The sequence below is a fragment of the Tachypleus tridentatus genome, chromosome 11 (assembly GCF_004210375.1).
Source record: "Tachypleus tridentatus isolate NWPU-2018 chromosome 11, ASM421037v1, whole genome shotgun sequence".
Lineage (NCBI taxonomy): Eukaryota > Metazoa > Arthropoda > Merostomata > Xiphosura > Limulidae > Tachypleus > Tachypleus tridentatus.
In genome coordinates this window covers 88,250,806-88,262,724 of record NC_134835.1, presented here as the reverse complement: position 1 = coordinate 88,262,724, position 11,919 = coordinate 88,250,806, and the positions used below count along the sequence as shown (strand labels likewise).

The window sequence follows — 11,919 nt, the reverse complement described above, 5'->3', positions numbered from 1 at the left end:
ATTTTCTTGTTTGCAGACTTTGATAAATTTATAACTACTTTAAGAATAAATAAGCAATATGTTTAGCATCGCTTGCTTAAAATTATTTCTGAATTAATTGACAGTTTTCCCGCTTTCAGAAAACAATTTTGTTGACACTGCGCATGTTTTCGGCCGTTATTACCAATAGGCTTGACCTGCTTAGATAACGCCAATAGAAACTCAATGCGAGACAAAGAAAGAAATTTAGATTCGTTGAAAATTTAACTAGTCCTGCACAAGGTTAACAGTTGAACGCTATATTTATTACAGAACGTACAAAAAAACGGATAATTCGGTAAGGTATATATTTAGTTTAATTTTATTTTCTGTGTTATTAATAAATGTAGTCCGATGTTGATGACGTAGGCTAAGCTTAAGGTGAATTAAAAACGTTGCCTTTGCTGTGTCGATAAATTTTATACGATACAACTATTGCAAAATATGATACCATGCTACAACAGTACAAGTACTACAATATTACATACAAATACTTTGACATCGGGTGATATTCAGGCCACCAATTGAGAAATGGATATAAAGGCCCTTCAAATTTAACATGAATGAATACATTTATTGATTACATGAGTTATTAAAAATAAAAAAAATGTGATTGCATTGCAGTATTAAAGTTAAATACTCTAAAGTAATGTGTAGACAAGTTATGCTGTTTTCTGTTCCCATAATATAATAATTAATGCTTACAAATTTTAATTTTATATTATTGATTTATCAGCGTTAATGAAAATTCATCACTCCTATATTTATAACCTATTGTGTGGGTAAAAGGTGGACAGATGACTAAGTCTGTGAAAATGTTGCTTCACAAACATATGCTTGCTGATTAGAGTGAGAAATTGAAGATGTGCCAGTGGCTGTCACATCTCCAGGAATATTAGTTCAGGAAGGAAAGAGGTATGATGTTACAAATGTAACTTGTAAAAAATGTTCAGTAATACCTCTACAAAGTAGACATGCTCTTGAAGCTTCGTTCTCTGTATACCGAATCACTGGTAACTCTATCACTACGAGGATGCTTTCCAAGCCTTTGTAACATATCATTTAATACTATAAACACTTATCATTTATATAGTAAAGGCAACTTATTTGTAAATATCTTACCATATTTTATACTGTACAGTATGGAAAGTAAAATCTGACATAAAAGGAACAGTACTGACTGCCAAGGTGAATATTGAACATTGCATGATCATCTTGACATGCAGTACTGAAGAATTCATATCTTATTATAGTTTTATTGTTTCTTACATTGTACTGTTATCTATAAATGTACTGTTTATTAATTTTAGTATAGTTATTTATTTGTGACTTTATTTTTAGCTTTGTGTAAAAAATTTTAAAATTCATTATTACAAAATCTCGTTTGTTGAATATACATATAAAGATATTACCGTTTAAGAATTGAACTTGTTTATTTAGCACTAAAGAACAGTTAACAGTTAAAAATGTTGAATGTTTAATTAATTCCTCTAAAAGATTGTAGAAGCAATATGTACAATGTCACCTTTTGTTTTCATTGATATATTTGTGGCTGTGAAAATTTTTACAGTTTGATTGATGGCAAAGTTAAAAAAAAATTAAGTAAATGACTTCTTCCATAAAACTATACCAGAAGGTCTCTCTTGTTTTTTTGAGTTTTAATTTATACGAGAAAATAGTTTTTCACTGGTTTTTGCTAACCAATGTTGGTTAATACTCAATTAAAATAGGGTTAAAAAATGTATAATTGTTTTGTTTGTAATTAGTATGTGTTCTAAATGTTAATTAAAAACACATTGGCTGGTATAAGAATTTTATAGATGTAGTGAATCTGAACAGGTCTGAACAATATGATTATAATATTGGTAGTCTTTTAGATTATGGAAGTCACCTAATTAATTTTTCTTTGTTCTGAATAGACTATAAATGACTGAAAATAAAATCTGTACTGCATAGAAAATTATTTTTAAAAAATTGATTACATCAAGAGTAATGTTCTTAGCTTAATTTATGTGTAATATTTAATACTCGTGTAAAATGCATGACATTAAAACAGACAAAAGGAGGAAAGATTACTGAAGGTCATTTGATGAGCTTGGATTAGCCTTCCTACTCAAAACAAATTATTAAGCAGTGAATTAGCCCATTTACTTTGTAATGGTCGTTTGAGTGATAAATGTGAAAATGATATTCAACAAATTTTAGTCAACAGGATATTTTTCAGTTTACTTGTCACAAAACAGTAAGTTTATCTGATTCATTTTGCAAACATTGTAACTTAATAAAATCTAACATAGCTATTAAAATGTAAAAAATGATTTTAAACAGAATGAAACATCAATAAAATACCTTTTTTGTTAAGCATTAAACAACCTCCAGTCATGTAACTGTTTTATATTGTGTGTGTGTGTGTGTGTGTGTGTGTACGTATTCCTGTATCTAAGTAAATTACTATCACCTAATGATTGTAAAGGCTTCTCCAAATATGGTGCATTTGTATTCGTTTTTTTTTGTTACCTATTCAACTTGTCTTTTAACATGTATCAGCTTACCTTATGTCAGAATGTCTTCCAACTGGAAAAAAGTTTCCAAATATATAATTTAACAGACAAATACTGTAAATAACAATTCAGTGAATGGAACATTTACAAAACTTAGCTATAGATTTATTATTTTGCAATAATCTAATTCTTTATCTATCCAGTTATGTTTACATCTTCTTTATAGCTGATTTTAAAGGTGATATCATTACTAAGTGGTCAAACTATGGCCTCTGCAAAATAAGGAAAATTTTTGAAAATCATAAAATTAAAATGTTCTTATGATAGATCTTTATCTAAAGTAGTTACTCTTTGGTATGGGTAAGAAAATTTTTAAATTGTAGTTTTGTTTACAGCCCATGCTATGCAGAAGTGAAAACTTTCTTCAAGAACTACACTAAATGGAAGACAAACTATTTATTATAAAATCTAGTTAGTTTGAGGTAACATATAAAGTTTCTTTAAAGTTAAAGGAAAGTCTTTCTCTGATTCAATAATTTGGAGAAATTTACTTAATTTTAAACTGTATGTTAAAACATACACACAAAGTAGTATAAACCTTTATCCACCTGAAAACATTAGGAATCAGTGATGTTCCTTTGTACATTTGTACTGTTGTTTGTGTACATTAGCAGAAGGCTTATGATTAAGTTAAACTTACTGCAATAGGAACAATATTTGTCTGCAACAAATTTTACTGGAGATAATTTTATGTTCATCTGATATTTTTACTGATGTATGTTCTATATTACTTCATGGTAAGTGAGCTGTGATAATGTTTTCATGGATAAATGAACTGGCACTATTCATGTGATAAGATAGACAGATAGATAGGGCTAAAGAGTGTTGATAGACATTACTTGTAGAAAAATTTTTGATAGTTAAAATTTTTACATAAAATAACATTGCTGCTATCATATAAAAAAAAAAAAAACTTTTCAAATTAGCATACTTGGTGTGCATAACTTGCTTTTTCTTAGTATTGCTTTTCACTTTGGTCTTTTCCAGTAAATAAAACTGTCATAAAATGTTTTTAACACTCCTATGAAAAGTGGGGCCTAATAGGCCCCAGAGCAACTTGAAAGGTTATTAATATTAGGCTAATAATTTTGTATTTAAATGAAATTGTCATTTAAATCCATTAATGAATGGATTAACGAGATTCCCACTGTCTCTATCTACTATCTAGCGAAACCACAGCCAGGGGAACGGGCTTGGAGAAATCAGGACTAGAAACGACTTTTCGTAGGATTGTTAAATACAATTATTTGTGACATACTATTCTTGGCATAATAGTATGAATGAATTAAGAAACTTATGAAAATAATGAATAACAAAGATCTAGAAAGTAAAGTATGCAAAAGTACATGTTAATAATCTAAAGTACGACCTACACATAGGTGTGGAATTTATTACCTGATGCTCAGAATAATAAATTTTATTATAATATTGGCCCATTGAACATGTAGTTTCTGCACATTTTTCAAGTTTGTTCTATTATTAGAAACTTCAAAATAAAAGTTTAGGGGACCATACAAGTTCCTGATTATTCTGAAGTGAAATTTAGCACATGAACACACAATTTTAAAAAGAAGAAACTATAAAGTTTGGTTGCCAGCTTTAAGAAATGCCATTTTAGTTTTTCAATAATAAATTTTGTAAGTGGTCACTGTTAAATAACAGTAAAATCCTAAAAGTTAAATTGTACTTTTTTGTGTTTTGTGAAATGAGATGGACAAGTAGGCTTTTTTAGCATATTTCCCCTTAGACAAGTTTTTAAAAATAAATTTGGCACAGCTGCTTTGTTTCCTGGTTTCAGTCTTCACCATTTTTTAAAAATAGGAATCACATTTGCAATAAGAAATTTTTCTTTTGTCAAGAGACATGGATTTACCTCTCCTGATGTCTAGCTTGTCACCATTTGCCAGAAGAAGTTTATACTGGCTGAAGTGATGGCTTCACTTGGGGCACATGATACATGGTAGGGTTGATGTCTGATCTTGGTTTGGGCATTGGTATTTTTAAGCTTATTGAATTTCAAGTTCTAATTTAAATGCCCACAAACATAACATCACTTTTTAAAGAGGGTTGAGTACGTTATAGTAATTCTGAATATGTAGATTAGCAAGTGCATTAAGAAACTTGCCTTTAAGATGAGAGGAGACTTTTGGGGCTTGAAAATTAATAATAATAACAAAACAAAACTGAATGATGTGTGGTTATGTAAAGTGGTATATAATCTACTCAACCTCTCTAAATGTATAGTGGCATTGCATAGCACGGGAAGTTCTAATATCAACCACTGAAAGAAAACATTTTTTAATTTTCTCTACATTTCAGTTCAATGGCTTGTATTATAAATTACTTATATTTTTGTGTAAATGATTATTGTAGTGTAAGTTGGCTTACATTTCTGAATTAGATGCTCTAGTTTCAATACTGATAAATTGAATAACAAACAAAATCTTTTTCATTTGGATGGTGAAAAACGTTTATTGTGGGTTCACTGTGGAAATTTTCCAGTAAAAATGAAGTTCTTCAGTTTTCTTTTATTCCAAATTTTTTCAATGATTTTGGAGTGTGATTTAAAACAGGTTCATGAATAAAATATTTTGTTGTAAGAAGTTACAAGCTTCTGGCAAATGAATAAAATATTTTATTCATTAGGACTACAGTAAGCATAATTCAAGTTTTTTACCTTGTGTGGCTTATAAGGTAGATAACATAAAACATAATGTAAACAACTTAAGATTTTAACATGTAAGCCATAATTTTTCTTAGGTTAAAATGGGTAAAAAGAAACAAAAAGAAGGCAGTCCTGAACCTGAAGAAGAGTATACAGTGGAAAAAGTTGTTGATAAAAGAGTAATTCAAGGCCGTGTTGAGTATTTTCTGAAATGGAAAGGATACCCAGAGTAAGTGTTATAATAATTTTTCAAAATAAAATATTGCATAATTCTCAAGAATAAAGCAAGTTCCTGTTAGATGATTTCTGAAATGTAAACTTAAGATGTCGTTTAATGGAATGAGTCTTAAGTACGATAAACTGTAATTGTAATATTTAGTTTTCATACAAGCAGCTTAAGAATTTAAGACTAATCCACTGACTAATTATTATAATATAAAGGTTGAGTACTGTGTACAACAAGCTCATTTGTCTCTTTTTAAAGTGGAGTCAGTCTTGGCTTTTCTAATTATTTAGGCTTACACAAGTTGTATAAGGACGAAACAGGTTGTTTTCACTGTTACTGAGTTTTTGTATTTCGAGTTTAATTTTATGTAGCTTGGGACATTTTTTGGTCTTGTCTGTAGAAAGTTACCTCACTCTGTAATTTTCTTTTATTATTAACATGCACCATGTTATAAGTACTTGCAAATTGTCTTGTTTTAAGTTAGTAATTTAACACAAATTTATCTTCTGTTATTGTAGATCTATGACACAGTTTGATTTAAAATGGTAGATTCTTCCCTTTTTACATGATGTAGTAATTTTTCTAATATTCATTTTATGGTCTTGCTTGTAGAAAGTTGCCTCACTTTTTAATTTTCTTTTATTGTAAACATGTACCATGTCATAACAAAGTACAGCAAAAGCTATCTAAGGCAGAATCGCTTGTGACTGAGTAAAATTTCCAGCTTAAGCAGGTTTTCTGGCTTAGACATAGTAAACATGCATTTCCAAAATTATATATAATTTTTGAGCAGAACATTATACTTGCTTGACTCAAGGGAAGGAAGACATTTATGTATGAAGTTATACTGTTTGTGTGCTTATGTATATTTTGTCTAATTTTGTTCTTATTCTAATAAATACAACAAAATCGTAATCACATTTATTTGAAGAAAGTGTCCAGTTTCAACTATTTCATTATTTTAATGGGCTTTCTCATGCAGTTAAAAAAGGCCATTTCTATAGCTTTTTCGTGTAATTTTTTTCCCCTTCATTTTTGCATGCAATTTGATAGCATTAATATAACTTAACAATTGCAGTGAAGTAGGAATTTCTATTTCCTCACCTTTTCCCATTTTGTTAGTCTTCTGAATCTCTCGCACCATTCTATTATAGATTTTCAACCAGTTTCATCAGTTTCTGTTAAAACGTTCTTGTCAATGTTCATAAAACTTTCCACGTTCACAGAATCATCTGTATCAATCTTCTAAAACAGTTTGGATTTCACTAGAATCGTCATAACAAACAACTTCTCCACAATCTCTGCTATTATCAAGAATAAATCCACAGTTTCGAAAGCACTCTTTCATAAAAGAATTCATCTTTTATGCATTTGGCAGAATGACTTAAAAATGCTATTGCATCTGACACATCAATTTCCGTGGTCATTTCAGATGCTCTCTTACAGTTGTTCATGTTTGCAATAATATGCCAAAGCATCAGTTTTCCTTATTTCAGTTTTTTCAGTATATAATTCCATTATCTAGAGGCTGTAGAACTTATGTTCTACATGGAAATAGAAAGACTAAACAAATGTTTGAAAGTTGAACTTTTGGGTGATAAGTTGCATAATCTAGGAAAAGTGGAATATTCCTATTTTCTTGTTTCATTCTTTTGTTTAATTTGTTCAAAAATTCCTAGAATATAGCACTTGTTATTTACACTTTATTATTTGCTTTCCATTCCACAGGAAGTTGATCCTTCCCTAAATTTTTGAAACAGTGCAAATTTTCACTTTTACCTATTACCCATGGTTTCTCTAGTTTTCCATCTGCAAACAAGACCAAAAGTACAGTAAATCTTTTTTTCAAATAGCAACCTCCAGAACACTTCTTCAATCTGCAACATTTTATTGGGAAGAGCTCTGAAAAATAAAGCTGCATTTGCAGTATCTTTTGGGTTGTAATGACGAATAATTTCTTAACTTTTCGTGCGAGTTTTCCACTGTATTTTTGTCAACATCATTTGCTTTCCCACAGGAAACATTTTATCCTTTCTCTTAATAATGTTGTAAATCTGTCTTTCCACATTTGAAATGAGCAGTGAGTTCTCAAATGCTCTTTTTCCCCACAATGCATAAAACTTTTCCTTGAGATTTAATTTAATTTATTCTCCATGGGTCTGAAAAATAAAACATTGAAAGTAAAACTACCACTACATTTCTTATTTTCTTTTTCCTACTTTTACTGGCAGCCTATTATTAAAATTAGAATCGTAAATTTTAGAGGCAAGGAACTTAATACCCTAATTTTTTATTACAATTCTACTAAATTCTTTATTTTTACAAAACTTACTAAATGCTCTCATTTAAAAAAACTGCCAAATACCTCATTTTTTATAAATACATGCTTAAGTCCTATGTTTTATATAAAAATAAATTCATGAGTTATATTTATTCCAATGTAATCCTTTAATGAAATAATCATTTGACTATCTGAAATAATTTATCCAAAGCTTTGTCAAACACCCTAACTTTGATCCTAACCTTCATCCTAAATTCATTAAAAGATTACATGCATATTTAATATTTTTTTAAGAAAATGAGGGTATTTAGTAGCTTTTTTTAGAAATGTGGGTATTAAGTAAATCTTCCCTAAATTTTAAAATTAGGAAAGATAGGAATTTTTTTCATGAGAATTATTTAAAGAGTAGAATTTTGCACTTTAAGACATAATTCTATAAATCATGAATATAATTTAACAGAAAAAAGAACAGAATATATTTAACCAATACTTACTGTAACAAAATGTCCGAGAAATTTATAAACAAGAATTTCTTAATATTTAAAGAAATTATTAATTAAATAAGAAATTAATATTTAATCAAGAATATTTTTTCCATCTTACTCAGGTTCTAATTCTACTTGTTGGTAGATGAGGTAGGTGAAAGGTAGTTTCTGTCTGTGTTACACAGGTTCTGCCATATAGAGGGCCTTTTATAAGAGAAATCTTAAGATAATGCTGCAAAATTTTGATATTCTGCTCTATGTAGCTTCTGGCTTAGACAGGTTTTACTGTATTTACAAATTGTCTTATATTAAGTTGGTAATTTGACACAATTTTATCTTCTGTCATTGTAGATCTATGACAAACAATTTGATTTAAAATGGTAAATTCTTTCCTTTTTGCATGTTGTAGTAATTTTTCTAGTTTTGGATTTCCAGGTTTCATATTAGGAAGACTTGCATTATAATGTACATTATAATGTCTCTTGGTGTAGATTCTTGTACGTGGTGAAGGAACCTCCTAGAGAAGGTTCTGTTCTTTCAGTTTACCTCCTCTGGGATCTAAACATCAACCCATGTGTTTGCCTTGTGTGGTGACCCGTGGCCTTGACTTCCTGTATACCAGTGTTTAGGTATGGTGCTCATGAAACCCTGCAGTATCCTTGTTTGACACTGTAGTGTGGGCTTCATGGTGGGTGGGGTTAGTGGGCACCAAAATATTCTTTATTATGGATCTCTCAAATAAAAAAATTAAATAAAATAGTGAAAAACACAGTCCAAAGGTAAACTACCACGTCTTGAAGATTCTGAGCAGCAATCTTCAACCTCTGTAATACCTGTACCTCATTTTCTTGTGCTATTTCATGTATATCAGAAGGGACTGGAGGGACTTGCTTGCTCTCTTAAGTCAGCTTTGCTCTGGTGACATTGGTGGAAACATCCACTCCTAAACTCAGTGAACTCCTTATATCCAAAGGTTATTGAGAATATAACCATTGAGGTTACTCTCCATACTACTTTGAATTCATCGTGAGGAGTTACTGTTGAGAAGGATTTGAAGAACATCATTGAGTCATGTATCCTTGTCAGATTCTCTGCCCAAGGACTTTCTGCAGTGAGGTGTATCTCCACTTGCACAGGTGGAATTATGACATGTCCTAATTTTGACATTTACATCACCAAGTTCACCTCCCACCATCAAGGCAAGCTATCTTGATTGCAAGGTATGGCCATATATTCCGAACCCTCTCAAATGTTTCTAGTGTCAGTGGTTCAGTTACTCGAAGACATCATGTCATGGTTTGTTGACATGTGTGCATTTTAGTGGCAAGGACCAAGATGCTTATGAGTGTGAAACACTCTCATTGAGTTAATTGTAACAGTTCTCACCTATTCTACTTTTGTTCTTGCCCTAAGTGGTTTGAAGAAGAGGTACAGCATTTTGAAAATTAATGAAAACATTACTTGCCCTGAGGCTTGAAAGTTACTGTCGGGTGTATGCTGCTGCACTTGCACAACTACAATGGTTGTCTATCTTGTCAAGACATGTTCAAAATGATTGCCTCACAGTGAACTAGTATGTGATAAATCATCCTAAGATGAGCAAGAAACTGGTTAAAATCATCTGGCAGATGAAGCAAAATTCATCATAATGAACAACAAATAAAGATAAATTTCCAAAATTATAAAAGAATCCTATTTTTGAAAAGTTGTTTTTCCAATCCAATCAGGATATAACATAGTGGGATTATGTGTTGTATTTTAAAAAAAATTAAATGGAGTCCTTGCACGTCTGTACTCTTTGGATATATTGGAGAAAAGTAAATGTTCTTACCGAGGAAAAAGTTAGAAGTCAATGGGATTTGTTCGTTTCAAGATACTGTAGGGTGAATAACCCCTCAGAAACAGAATTTTTCCATTCTGAAGCCATTTTCAATTCAGAGTATAGTTTTGAATGTTAAATGAAGAAAGGTAAAACTTGCAGGTTTGATACAACTACTACATGTATTTAAAAGTTTAATTGAAAATATCAAAAAGTGACAAAGGTATTTAATTTTAAAAATGAGCAATTTTACACTTGGGTATGAAAAAGATACCATCACTGAATCCACTTGCAGTATGATTTTATTGGCACGAAAGCAATTTATTGCAAATGAAATATTAATATGCTTTTTATTTATAACCAGTCAAAATTTAAAGTGTAATTTCAGAAATAAAAGGAAAATTAGGTTTGTAGCCATTTTTGGCACTAACTACAAGCTCCTGGCCACAGGGATATTGGTATGGAGCAAATATCTGGCCTTACTCTTAGGATATGTTACAAAAGAACAGTATTCATAGGTTTGATGGTAACAATCATTGTTTTACAAAGGCTCGAAATGTAGAGATTTGCAATAAAAAAATTGTTTTGCTTGAGTGGTGTTCTTTAAATCATATTTAAAAAAAACTATTTGGAGTACAGCTTTAGGAATTTGCATGGCTGAATAAATCAAAATGAAGTTTTTTGCTTAAATGTTTTTAAGAAACTATGGCATGAACTGGGAAAAGTTTTTCTGGGTGAGTTGGCATGGAATGACCCGGTAAGTTGGTTTAAAAACATCATGCAATTTTGGTAAAGACCTATTGAATATGATCTGATATTCATAATTCATTTTAATTAAAGAAAGGTGAATACGTTTTTCATCCAAACTGCTGTATGTGTTTTGGCTGTTTTCTTTCATTGGCAGATTATTAAATTGGAAATTTGCTTTTATGTTATTCTTACAGTTCTTTTTATTTGGTTATACATAAATTTAAATTTTTTTTTAACTTTGTTTTGTAGCATTACTTGTATTCTGCATATATATTTTAACTTGTTTCCATAATTTTCTCTTTTGTATTTACAAGGTTTTGCTAAATTGTTCATTGTTCTATATCATTTGTGTACTTAACCCTTTTGCAATGGGCTTGGTATAATATACACAAGTTCATCTAAACATTTGCACATGTTAAGTACTTGCACTATAACTTTTGATACAGCATGTGTATCATTGCAAAATTTGTTAGACTTTTAGTGAGGATTACAAATATTTTATTTTCCAAAAATCATATTTTCAATTAAATATTTTTTACTAAAGATTTGTTTGTGAAAATAGTGTCTCGTTACTATTCTGAATGAAAAGTGATTTAATGTTACGATTTAAAAAAACTTCATTCCAAAAATCTCAAATATTGTTTGCATAATCTCTAAACTAAAACCTCCTAAATGTATTTCAAATGTTTGTTTTCACCAATATTTTATATTTTGTATTCTCACAATGTGGGGTCTGTCACTTGATTAACCTCTTAGCCATCATAAAAAAAAAAAAGGAAATATAAATTACACTTTTTCAAGCTGGAATTATTACATATTATGACATGAAAATACAAATGTTTAGTCGAAGTAGTTTAAGTCTCATAACACTATATGTGAACATTTTTAATTTTTATTATACTGACCTTCCAGTTGTACTTTCCTAGCATTACATAGCTTGTATTGACAGAGTGCACATGCACTCAGGTCGGTATCCAGTAATATAAAACTGATTTTTAGTCTTCCCTGTCTTGTCTGTGTTTTATTTGACTAGTATTTTGTGATATACAGTCATATTTCAGTTATCCATTTTGTATGTGTATATAGATTATTACTATTTAGAAATAAATTATTA

At 30.0% G+C, this 11,919-nt stretch overlaps 1 protein-coding gene across 3 annotated transcripts in view; it reads left to right on the top strand.

Moving 5' to 3' along the window:
• The first annotated feature begins 177 nt into the window (after window positions 1-177).
• Window positions 178-11,919, top strand: part of LOC143232706 (chromobox protein homolog 3-like) — a 29,049-nt gene continuing 17,307 nt past the window's right edge. The window contains exons 1-3 of one of the 3 annotated variants that reach the window (XM_076468454.1): window positions 180-316; window positions 4,439-4,539; window positions 5,340-5,473. In XM_076468454.1, the coding sequence (XP_076324569.1) occupies window positions 4,537-4,539; window positions 5,340-5,473 (137 nt within the window). In that variant the 5' untranslated portion in view covers window positions 180-316; window positions 4,439-4,536. Of the gene's footprint in view, window positions 317-401; window positions 934-4,438; window positions 4,540-5,339; window positions 5,474-11,919 lie in introns of those variants that run through there. The other 2 variants (XM_076468455.1, XM_076468456.1) reach the window with 2 other exon arrangements.